The following is a 13,477-nucleotide window of genomic DNA, read 5'->3' on the forward strand; positions in this document are numbered from 1 at the left end:
TTGTACATGAACAACTCCTTTAATTTTACTGAAGGTATAGAGAAAAAAATTAGGTATTTGTTCGGGAATGAAGACATGACCAGCACATTTCTGGTAATTATAGTTCATAAGAGAAGCCTTCAATTATATAGAGATCGTTCCTAGGAGGACCTTTAAAAATATGTTGTTAGGGTCATTTTGGTTACATAATTGCGACAGTTACAGCATGTTGGAGGAGTTAGATCATTTTTGCATAGCACACAGGCAGATATAACTAAAGGAGAGGTCTTGGAGGAGATTTGCATATAACAGAATTTGTAACAGAGTCTGGACAAAATAGTTTTTTTTTTTTAACACAACGTACTTCTTTTCTATAACAGTTAACGGTTTTATATGAATTATCTGGATAATAGGGACCCATTTATAATATATTAGCAATGCTAAAGCTCACTTTCTAATTGGTACTAGTCCTTGCTTTCATATCTGTATTCCCATGCATAAGTAAATATGTGGTATAGTTTTTTTTCTTCCGAAATTATACTGAATACAGGGTTTATCAACTAGAGCAGACAATAAAACAGATGAGCTATTATTATAGAAAATCACTTCATCTAGTAAAATATCGGTATTTCCATCCTTTTCAAATATACCGTTTTCTTGAATCCTGTAGAATTGTGTTGCATGGAAAACTTAAAATACTGCAATGTAATTTCTATTGTATATTTTGCGGGTTGACCTTGCACAAGACCTTGCTATGCAAGTAATAAATGCCAGAAAGATTATTATTTTCTGACCTTTTACTATAGTGGTTCTCTGTTTATAATTGGACATTGATCTGTATAAATATGTTGTGGCCTTTTTATAGAAAACACTTCACACTAGAGCTACCTTTTTTAGTTTTAAGCAGGAACCTATTCTATGCTATGCAAATGAAAGCTCCATAGGAGAAAAAAAAAACCTCATTGGGATGGATGGGGGAACATTATAGCTTTTACAGTGCCACAGAAAATAAATAAACCACTTAATCACGATTTTCATAGAGCATAGCAGAAAGAGTGCTATTTGACCATAATCATGTGTAGTGCCACTCAGTGGGAAATTAAACATTTTAAAAGCATCTGATAGCCTCATTACAGGGAATTTACAGCCATTTTTAGTACATTTGGCTACTTCAGAATACATTAAATACCCCCATCATTGTACGCTTGCTTCACAACCCATCTTTTTTTTTTACATTACTACAACTTCAGCCTCTGCAGAGACAGGATCATATCAGTTAAATGGAATGCCAAGTAAATCTGAGCCACTGGCTCTTTTCTTGCAAGAAACAGTAATTTTTTCTGGCAGACTATAACTGTCATCCTCCATGGCTCACCTTTTAGTTCTCGATACAAGGACAAACATAGAAACAATATACTGTAAGGAAGAGCAGGGCAGCTATTTATTATTTGAATTGATATCATGGTTCGCGAGCAAAAAAATACAAGTAATATAAATGCAATACCAAAATCCAGTCAGAAATGAGAAACGAAAAAGCACTGAATCCGTTTATTAGTTTATTAATAAATTTAATGTGGCTAGATATAAGAAATCTACAAATAGCAAAAAGTGATGTAAATTGTAAATGATTATAAATATATGATATATGTATATATATATATATATATATATATATATATATATATATATATATATTACCAACCAACTGGTATGGGGTTATGTGGTCTGTCTCCAGACAGGAACATTAAAACAAGGCAATAAAAAATAAAAATAAAATAAAAAAAAAGATACAAAAAATACAGCCTTCACACCCATAATACAAAATACATTCCTGCTCAAAGTTCTAACTATAAATGAATCTCTTCCTATCTATACAAGTGGCTTACTATCAGCCACTCAGCAAAATAGTAATCAATTTCCCTCTTTTAAATCTAAAAACTCCAGGACTCCCATTAGAGGAATAGATTCTTCACAGCCTCAGCCTGCAGATAAAGTTACATGTTGTCTTAAATCCCATTACACAGCTGTCTTCAGCACCTGTGTTGATTTTGGTCACATTGGACCACTGGACTGACCAGGATGGGAATTAAATAATTCCCCTGCATTAGGTAAAAGCCTTCAGTAGGTATGTTCCCTCCACTATTAGTTTCCCCAGCAGATAAATAGGAAATCCCCCCTCTAAGGTTAACGTCCCTAGTAGATAATTAATTGCCCCAGTTGGTAGGTAGGTAATGTCCCCAGTTATGCTCCCAGGTAGGTAATGCCCCCAGTAGGTAGATAGTAGGTAAATTCCCTATTAGGAAGGCAGTAGGTAATGCCCCCATAGGTTGTGGATAATGCCCATAGTAGGTAGGTAGTAGACAATACCCAATACCTCCAGTAGGTAGGTATTCCCCCAGTAGGTAGTGCCCCCCAGTAGACAGTGCCCACAGTTGAGTAATGCCCCCATTATGTACTAATAATGCCCTCAGATGGATCCTTTAAAATAAATTCTGCTCACCTTTCTGCCTCTCCTGGCCGGGCTCTCTTCATCCTCTGGAGCGGTGCCGGACTTTTCTGGCAGGCTGTAGGAAGAAATGACATCATTATGCAGCCTGCAGTGTAAGGCTATGCTCCTGTAGGTACATAGGGGGAACCTGTGCAGAGGAAAAGTTGACCAATAGTCCATAGCAACCAATCAGATTGCTTCTTTTATTTTTGACAAGGCATTTGAGAGTAGAAATAAGCAATCTGATTAGTTAATTTTTACAGAAAAATCCACTGCGTAGAAACGGAAGCCCCAAAATTCACAAAATGTCATTTTTTCTTCAATCTTGTCACAAAATTATTTATTTTTCCGTTTCGCCGTGGATTTTTTTGTAAAATGACTAATGTCACTGCAAAGTAGCATTGGTGACGCAAAACATAAGCCATCATATGGAATTTTAGGTGAAAAATTCAAAGGGTTATGATTTTTAAAAGGTAAGGAGGAAAAAACAAAAGTGCAAAAACGGAAAAGAGTCCTTAAGGGGTTAAGTAAATGAAGTGATTTACAAAAATGTTAGAAATCAAATGAAAGGAAATTTTTTACAATAAACAATGATTGTTTCACAAATGGCTAGTACAATTCTTGACAAAGATAAGAAACAGAACACAAATTATACAAAAAATAATCACCATTTACATAAACCAAGAAAGCTTCTTCCATACTATTGTAAGTTTATTATAACCCGCCTCTCCCTGTGCTTGCATGTGGACTGTAAGAAGCTGTGCTATGTTCTGTGTACTGTATATGGAGTTACATATTGCGTACTTATTCTTTCTGTTTTTTTTTTCTGTTTTTTTTTTTTTGTCTATAGGGCATAAGGTCAATAGTAAATAATAGGGACCTGCTGACACCATGTAATCTTAAGGAGAAAAGAAACTATTTACATGTCTTCCCGTTTTGTACAAGCAGTTGCATTATAATTGATCATCATATTTATTATTGTCAGTTTACTTAGCTGGAATTTGAACTTTATGGTAGAATTTAATGAAGCTTGGATCTTATTAGACCAATTTATCTGAGAACAATGCAAGCAAATGACAGGTACGTAAACAGAGCGCTTTCAGAATTCCCACAGGCCTAGTCGTCCTGTGTGCTTCACTTCAGATGATATCTGCATCTTAAGGAAATGATCTCTTAGTGCCCTCTTTTTCATTACAATTTAAAAGTAGTATCTGACACAGCCACTGCCAGACGCAGATAATAACGCTGACACAAATGAACTTTGACTTATTGAATAACAGTCTTTTCACCGCTTTTATTAGCACATTAAAGAACAAAAAACCTTTGGATGCTAAACAACTGCACCTTACTGGATTTCCAAGCCTAAACAAAGAACAGTCAATAAAACCTGTGTAAAAAATTAGATCGACTTATACTAAACCTTTTAAATGGTACCCCAGCGCTCCCAATTATTGGCTGCCTCGGTTTAGCCAATAAAATTAGTAACACTTAAAAAACAAAAAGGATGAACCAAGCTTTATTCTTACAAACTTATTTCCATTGGGATTGTGCTGAATGCTACATAAACTGTTTTTATATTCTTTCAAAGGATAGAATTAAATGAGGTTTCTCACTGGAGTAAAGGTCATGGGAGAAAGGACACAGCAGAATTATTATATAGAATTGCCTGCTATTATTAGGCCGGTTATGGGATTATTGGTGCTTTAATTTGAAACTCTTACAATGTAGCATTTTATTCGAAAATGTCAAATATTTAAATATAAAAGGTTATTTTAAAGTGGACTGCATTTCCAAGGCCATAATGTTGCTCAAGACAAAAAGAAGAAAAATAAAAGGATTTTCCTATTTTACAGCCGCGTGTTCGTGTACGGTATGATAGATTTGATGGAGAAATGGTGTCATTTTCCTGATGTGACAAGAAATCTTACCATGAGATGCTCAGCGCTGATGAGTCATCAATTATAGTTAAACTTAGTTTTGCTTCATGTATCTGCTCCTTGAACTGCATAGCATGACAAGATAACACCTCATGCAAGATATTGATGGCTCGGATTAAGAATTCATGCAGAATCTCAGTGGAAGCGAGTGTCACGCTCATGGTTCACTGCCTAACAGGGAATTAAGAGATTTGCATTTTGTGAAACAATATCTAGCAGAGACATTTACTGCCACAAATATTTTAAACAAGCTGCAAATATAAGTTATTAGGTCATATAATTAATAATAATCTGATTAGAGCTTTTTGCTTAAAGGGGTACTCCGCCCCTAGACATCTTATCCCCTATCCCCCGGGATCTCGGCTGCAGCACCCCACTGTCTTTACTGCACAGAACAAACTCACTCTGTGCGTAATGAAGGGCGATATAGGGGCCAGAGCATCGTGATGTCACGGCTCCACCCCTCATGATGTCACATCCCATCTCCTCAATACAAGTCTATGGAAGGGGGCATGGCGGCCGTCACAAGTCACAATGCTCCGGCCCCTGTATCGTATCATTACGTACAGAGTGAGTTTGCTCTGTGCAGTAAAGACAGCGGGGTGCTGCAGCCGAGATCCCGGGGGTCCCCAGCAGAGGGACCCCCACTATCTGACATGTTATCCCCTAGGGTTGGAAAACACCTTGAATTACAAATAATAGACTTGACTTTCCTGGTTTTTTTTTTTATTTATTTTTTTTGGTGGGGGGGGGGGGGGGGGAAGTGGTCTGAAAAATAGAGATCATTTTTTTAAAAAGCAACCAATAAAAATGATTACATTTTGGGAAATGGTAACAGATGGTGTCCTAAAAGTGCAAAAAAAAAGTGACACAAAACTCTCTCCTCACTTTTTTTTAAATTTTTTTTACAAGAGTTAGTGTACTGGCACAGATTTTGCACTGACAGAAATAAAACTGTACACAGCAGTGCGACTTTAACTAAAGTTTTTGTGGATGTGTGCTTCTCCTCATATCTGTGGTATTCTTACATTATTTTCCCTAAAGAGATAAAACCTGCTATCCTTAAAATGGCTGCTGAAGCAATGTGCATAAGCTTTTATAGAGGCTCTTATACAATCTCTATATTACCTCCTGATTGTTTAGGAAAGTTGTTTTCAAGATATTTTGGGCTACTCTGAGATCAACCTTTTACATTCTCCAACACTATTTTGCCAAAATAGGCCACCCAATGTTCAGGTTTACTGAACAAAATTTTCAGCAAAGTACTGACCAAGTCCGTGCCGTAGTAATGGGACTGGTTTAAGTGGAGTAAAGTGGGAGTGCAGAATCAGTCTACACCCAAGGCAGTCAAAAAGGTACATTGGCCTGTAAAGGAAACAAAATAATAGGGTAGATTTGTGGTGTCTCATTTTATTTTAAATGCAATAAAGAAATGAATAGTTTGTTGCAAAAATGTGCACTCCCTTAGAATGGAGTAAGACACTTTGTTGGGTGAAGTGGATACAATGAAAATAACTTATAATAGTATAATTTTGTTTCATGTAAATACTAATAATTCCATAAAGAAAGTATTTTAAGTATTTTGTATATATTTAGCAAGCAACATAAAAGAAAGAAAGCAATAATAACAGTTTCTTACAGAGTTTTTATCATTTGAATACAATGTTGACATTTTGCCCAGACATGTCAAAATTTTAGATCGTTCAGGGTCTCAGTTCTAAGACCGGCTGCGATTACAAATTATAAGCCGATCAAGTGCACAGCAGCACACCCCACACACCAGCTGGCCGGTAGATTGTGCCCTTACAATCTTCATTTGTGCAGTAAAAAGGTCAGATTTTATTTACAGTCGGGGAGTGAGGAGCACACTGCTGTGCACTTCAATTGGCTGTAACTCACAATTGCAGTGGGTCTCAGGAGTGAGACCTAGTGTAATCTAAGCTTTTGACATGCCTGGACATCATGAAATTGTCATACCATGACAGAATTTCTTCTATTTTTCCCTCAGATTGGTTAATTACTTTTTTAGGGAGATTCCATTATTCCTTTAATTAATGCAACTAACCACACCAGAAAAGTGATGGATTGAAAAGTGTTAGTTATTTGTACAGTGATAAAGTATGTCTTATAAAGTCTACCTAAAAGGCATAGAACCTCCTGGAAGGTGTTCCAATATTACATGTTAACATAAAATATGACACTCTTGTGAGAAGATATGTACAATGTCATTGCTGATCTCCTACATTTCTAACAGATGTTGACTCACAATTCTTAATAATAGACAATAGAGTGCTTCCCAGCTATTTCCTTCTTTTGATAAAGGATCAGTATGTGTTTACAGAATACCATAAAGAGATGACAAATTGAAAAGCATTGGCTTCCATTGTCTTTAGGTCGTTTTTTGCTGTCTTGGCTTTAATACATTGGCCAGAAAATACTATACAAAAAACTTGTGGGAAAATGCTCATGTATTCATATGAGCCTTAGAAAAGAGTAGGTAATCGAAAGTTAATACGAGACATGTCAATAAAGTATTGGGCATCTATTGTTACCTTCCTGTAGGATGAATGAATTGGATAAATGAATTGGTTTTGTAAAATGAATAGGCTTATTCTCCACTGTTAAATGTATTCAAGATGGGGATGAAAAATGTGTCCAACATCATGAGTTTAATAGCATTTTTTCGCTAATATACTACTTAATTGGTTTTGCAAGTTACATGCTAAATCAAACTCATAGGACATCTTAAGGGCTCAGGTACACACCTGTTTTACAGCTATATTTTTTACAAATCCATAACAGGGCTTCTATGGAGATATATAAGCCCTCTACTGGATCTGCTGAACAAATTTCTACACTGCTATATTACCAAAGCAAATAAACCTTTGAACTAGTCATTTATCAGAAGTTCAGAAAAAAGGGCAAAACATTTTCACATGTACACATTTTTACAAAAAAAAAAAAAGCATTTAAATATGTCCATAGTCTTTAAATTATCTTTTCTTCCTAAAATAAAATTCTAATTAAACCCCTTAACCCTCTGGGTTTTTAAATTTTGACGCTTTATTATTTTTTTCTCCACACCTTTTAAAAACCATAACCCTTTCAATTTTGCACCTACAGACTCATATGATGGCTTATTTTTTTGTGCCACCAATTCTACTTTGTAATGACATCAGTAATTTTACCCAAAAATCTACGTCGAAACCAAAAAAAATCATTGTGTAAAGAAATTGAAAAAAAAATCATCATTTTGGGGGCTTCCGTTTCTATGTAGTAAATTTTTTTGATAAAAATTACACCTTGTCTTTATTCTGTAGGTCCATACAAATTAAATTATATCCTAATTATATAGGTTTGATTTTGTATTACTTCTGAAAAAAATCCTAACTACATGCAGGAAAATTAATACGTTTAAAATTGTCATCTTCTGACCCCTATAACTTTTTTATTTTTCCGCGAACGGGGTGGTATGAGGGCTAATTTTTTGCGCCATGATCTGAAGTTTTTCATTGGTGCCATTTCTATATTGATTGGACTTTTTATTAATTTTTTTTTGTGGTATAAAAAGTGACCAAAAATACGCTATTTTGAACTTTGGAATTTTTTTTACGTGTGTGCCATTAACCATGCGGTTTAATTAATGATATATTTTCAATGCAATAGTCCCGATTAGTCCAACTGAGCTGCCGGGAATGCTTTTTTTTTTCCATTTTAGACATGGTGATCAACTTTGATCGCCACGTCTAAAGGGTTATTAGAGGGCTCCGTTACATCGCGGGAGTGGGTACAGGATGAACAGGTGCGCCATTCATCCCCAAGAGGTTAAGGACACAGGATTTTTCTGCTTTTGCACTTTAGTTTTTTCTTCATAACCTTCTAAAAATCATAACACTTTCAAATTTGCACCTACAGACCTATATAAGGGCTTGTTTTTGCGCCACCAATTTTACTTTGTAATGACATCAATCATTTTACCACCCAATCTATGGTGAAACCGTGAAAAAAATATTTGTGGGACAAAATTGAAAAAAAACCTGCTATTTTGGACTTTTGCATTTTTTTTGCAGGGATGTCATTTACCGTGCGGTTTAATTAATTATTTATTTTTTATATATTTTATAGGAAGGACATTTACGCACGTGGCAATACCACATATGTTTACATTTATTTTTATATACATAGTATTTTTAAATGGGAAAAGGAGGTAGATTCAAACTTTTATTAGGGAAGGGGTTAAATCCCATTTATGAACTCTTTTTTGTTTACACTTTTTTTTTTGCAATGTTATATCTTCCATAGGGGACTATAACATGCATTACACTGATTAAATACACTGATCAATACTATGCCATAGCATTGCATTGATCAGTGTTATTGGCGGTCAATTGCTCAAGCCTGGATCTCAGGCTTGGAGCAATCAAATGCCGATCGGACAGCCGGGAGAAAGGTAAGTAGACTCCCACTGTCCTCTCAGCTGTTCGGGACACCACAATTTCACCCAGCGGTCCCAAACAGCCCACTGAGCTAACCGGCGATACTTTTCTCCCATTTTAGGCACCGCAATCAACTTTGATAGCAGAGTCTAAAGGGTTAATACCAGACATCTGCCCGATCGTCAATGACCAGTATTAGCCACAGGTCCTGGCCGCTGATAGCAACTGGGACCTGCCAGGTATGAAGCACGCTTATCTCCTGAGCATGCTTAACACAATAGGAGCTGGCACAGGACATACATATACGTCTTCTGTCATTAAGGAGTTAAGAATAAAAAAAAATGCTTTTAAAGATGTCTATAGCCTTTGAAGTAATATTTCCTCCTTAAATAAAAAAAAGTACTAATAATATGGATCTCACTGATGACTCTGAGCTGATTTCCCAGATAAAGGTTCAACTATACTTACTCTGAAATGGCACAGTTGTTTAGAATGAAACATAAGTCACTGACTCAATTTCCCACAGACAATACAACCAATTGTAATAAAATGGTGCCAGTGTACTAGACCTGATACCCGTCCACAATACTTAGAAGTCACAATGGTGCAGCACTCCAATTCAGTGAAAAGCAATGGCAGTTTATTTCTTCTTATCCTAAATGTAACATTTTGGTTCCTCCGTGGAGCCCTTTTTCAAGCATAATGATAAACACAACCCAAGGGCTTTTTATGACCAGACATGTGATTACAATAATAAATCAATGAAGTGCAATATCTATCAGTACAAGACATAATTGTGTTATCACTTCATATTTAATGCATCATGTCATCAGATGTTAATGACATATAATAGCCATATGCCATAACATGCTTGGAAAACCTTTAAGGGCTTACTGGCATTGTTTTTAATTCATTTTTTTATTATTATGTTTATTTGTATGTTCACACATACAGGATCCTGTGCAGATTTGATGCGCAGGATTTGTAACTGCCAATTAGAAGCTGTGCTCAGTCATTTAGTTTACATTGAAATCTGAAGCAGAAAATCCTGCGCATCAAATCTGCATACGTGTGAACAAACCCTAAAAGTATATTTTTGAAGTCATTTTATGTTGTTTTTGCATAAAACAGTGCAGGCACTTTAGGTTTGTTTATCCATTTTGGAGAGAGCTGGCAGAGGTAATGGGGAACACAGGAGAGAGTTCCTTTGAACATGTTACAAAATCAATATTAGTGTCAGATGAAGCTCAAACAAGTGAAATAATCATCATTTCTATCTAATCAGTTTTTGCTTCATTTGCTTGTTATTTCTGATTGGCTAACTTCCAGCAAAGTTTTTGTTTTTTTAAGGATAAAGCAGCTGTACTGGATAAAATTTCATGTTGTGTATGTATGAGTTTATTAAACTGAATGGTTGTGCTTGAATGGGTTTTATTTTGTTTTTGTGCACCATGCCTAAAATATATGGAAAATAAATTAGAAAACCTCCTGTCTCCCTTATAAGTGCCATGAAGCATTCATTTCCTCTATAAATAGGAATATGTGCACTGCTAGTCATAAAAATAAATGTATGATTTATAGTTTGGAATAAAATATTAATGTTAACCTTAATATTATCAAATAATATCCATTGTTTCAGAAAACATCTGACAGGTCATACTGATATGCCAAGGTCCTGGGACCTTCACTGATCACTGAAATAAATTATTTTAATACTGTGCCCCTTCATATGTGATGGGCTCTGCTTTACTCTAGAAGAGATGATGGTCTGTGAGTACATACATCACTAATCTTTCCTCTCCAAGGAGAGCTGAGCAAAGCTTAAGGCACAGGGGCCAATGGGCTTAGTTGAGAAATTCTGCCCCTTCTCTCTAGTGATTGGTGAGGGTCTTAGAATCTGAATCCACACTGAATAAAACTCTTGAAATTACTATGATATTAAAAATTTTATGAACTTTTATGAAATAACATTACATTAAGCAATGTTAATCGAGTGAATCTAAAGGTGGACATAACTGCTATACATTGTTATAAGTTCTTATGCTTTAAACGACCCCTGGTTGGTGTGGTTTCAGATAGAATAAGCAGTTTTCTTCTGAAAAATGTATAGGAACTTAATAGAAGGTGTTTACATTCCCTACAGTGTTTAAGGGAAAATGATGAATTACAGATATTACAGATATAAGATGGAATCAGCTTTATGACTATGTCGTTTGAGAGACTGGGCAACTTACTAATGATGTCCATTAATCTACATTGGCCTTTCCAATTTACAACAAGGGAAGGAGTAAAAGGGGTGTCATAAAAATAGGACTAGTGAGGAGAGACTGGCTCCCCAAGACAGTAAATGTGTTCAGGGAAAAATTGGGAATGTTAGTCAAAGGCCCAAAGTGCTGATCCAGAGAGGAATTGTTGGCAACAGAAAATAAAAATAAATAAGAGAAAGAGGAACAAGTGAATTATAGAAAGAGGGGATGAGGGGGTAAGGAGCGACAAGATGGGAATAGGGAGTAGAATAAAAGGTAGAATAAACTAGTAGGGACCATAGAAGCACCTACACTGTCACGGAAAATTATTTAGAGGTACCAGGTGGAGTTACACATGTGTCAGGGATATTTTGTACATAAGACATGAGATCCTTTTCCAGTCATTGGAAAACCAAATAGAGATGGGAAATTATTTCATACAGATATGTCTTTCCTTACCTTTCATCATGGTTCAACACATGCCAAGATTTGGGTGGGTTTACATCATATTTTAGGCAATATGGGACCACATACAGCTGGGGAGCTAAAACCGGATGCTCCCGTATCCCTGCGGTATGTGGCCCGTATGTAATGTATTTCAATGAGCTGACCGAAGTGAAACGCTGACTCCTGTCGGATCATTTTTGCCGCGTATACGGTTTTCCCACTGGACCTAAAACCGTGGTAGACCATGGTTTTACGTCTGGCGAGAAAACCACATAAAGGGCAAAAATGAGCTGACCAGAGTCAGTGTTTCACTCCGGTCGGCTCATTGAAATACATTACATACGGGCCACATACGGTAAGGATACGGGAGTGCCCGGTTTTAGTTCCCCCCAGCCGTATGCGGTCCCGTATTGCCTAAAACGTGATGTGAACCCAGCCTCACAAGAAGACTAGATTAGTGTAAAAAACACGACTTTGCTTTACTCTTTCAAGAGATGTATGTGCTATATGTGTTCCCAACTATCAGTTGCCATGTGAATTGCAGTCTGAAGGTTTTTCTGGCATGTTGTTGTGCAGGGTTAAACAGTAAACAGAAGTTAATGGTACACCAGCATTGTGTAAATTATTTCTATAGGTTTAGATGATATTCTTATTTGTTGTATCTAGTCTTGTGTCAATATATACTGTGTTATAAACAGCAGACTGTGAGTGTTACCTTATAGCAATCTGTTTATGCAATTTCAGATCCCTGTTGTAAAACCCTGGAACGGTGTAATGCTAAATCTTTGTGTAAGACTGTCTGCACAGGTAAGAACAAGTTAATGTATTTTTTGTCTGTGCATGATTTTGCGTACCCATTGTAACAATACAGAATGTTTACTTTATATAATTTCCCACCTATGTTTAGAAGCACCAAAAAAGGCTATTAGTTAAATAAATAAATTAACAATTTCAATGGGAAATGGGATTGGGAGGGTTACAGAAAAAGGAGGGCGTAAGGGAAATGCAAACAGCCAGAAGAGCCAAAATTATCTACAATACATTAGGACAACTATGATGAAAAATCAGGGAGTCAAGTGGAGAAGACTACCCCCACAGTTCTCAGTCCAAACAAAATGGGAATACAAAAAGAACATAGTTTATGGGATCAATTGGATCAATCAGCTGGACAAGGTCAAGCCACCAGGCCAAGGGAAGAAGAACCTCTCAATGGCAGAATTTGACCAACTTACAGAATAACAAGCAAGATAGGACAAGAATAAAAATAAAAGTAAACTGTGTACTCCACCAAAGGCCTCCAAAAATTATAATGTATGCCGGGCCTACATCTTTTGCAGATAAAGGATTTTCTTGAAGGGGTACTCCGGTGGAAAACATTTTATTATAATTTTTTTTTTTTCAAATCAACTGGTGCCAGAAAATTGCATATTTGTTAACTGCTTCTATTAAAAAAAATCTTAATAATTAGTACTTTATGATGCTGTATGTTCCCCAGGAAGTCGTATAGTTATTTTCTGTCTGACCACAGTGCTCTCTGCTGACACCTCCGTCTGGTCAGGAACTGTCCAGAGCAGGAGAGGTTTACTATGGGGATTTGCTTGTACTCTGGACAGTTCCTGATACAGACCAGAGGTGTCAGTAGAGAGCACTGTGGTCAGACAGAAAAGAACTATACAACTTCCTGTGGAACATTCAGCAGCTGATAAATACTGGAAGGATTAATATTTTAATAGCATTCATTTACAAATCAGTTTAACTTTCTGCCACCAGTTGATTTAAAAAAAATATATATGTTTACCACCAGAGTACCCCTTTAAAGCAGTCTGTGATAGTGGGGACCTGAGTAGACTTTTACAATTGGGGGATGACAGACTGAACCGCCGATAGCAGGAAGTGTAATAGATCTTTAAATCCCTTTACAATCACAGGCAACATTGACAGGAG

At 36.3% G+C, this 13,477-nt stretch overlaps 1 protein-coding gene across 2 annotated transcripts in view; it reads left to right on the top strand.

Annotated features, from left to right (window-relative positions):
• PCDH17 (protocadherin 17) overlaps nucleotides 1-13,477 on the top strand; it is a 203,232-nt gene that overhangs the window by 85,867 nt on the left and 103,888 nt on the right. For both annotated transcript variants that reach the window (XM_056555484.1, XM_056555483.1), the window contains one exon: nucleotides 12,278-12,340. In XM_056555484.1, the coding sequence (XP_056411459.1) occupies nucleotides 12,278-12,340 (63 nt within the window). The remainder of the gene's footprint in view (nucleotides 1-12,277; nucleotides 12,341-13,477) is intronic.

This window comes from Hyla sarda, chromosome 2, assembly GCF_029499605.1.
Source record: "Hyla sarda isolate aHylSar1 chromosome 2, aHylSar1.hap1, whole genome shotgun sequence".
Taxonomy (NCBI): domain Eukaryota; kingdom Metazoa; phylum Chordata; class Amphibia; order Anura; family Hylidae; genus Hyla; species Hyla sarda.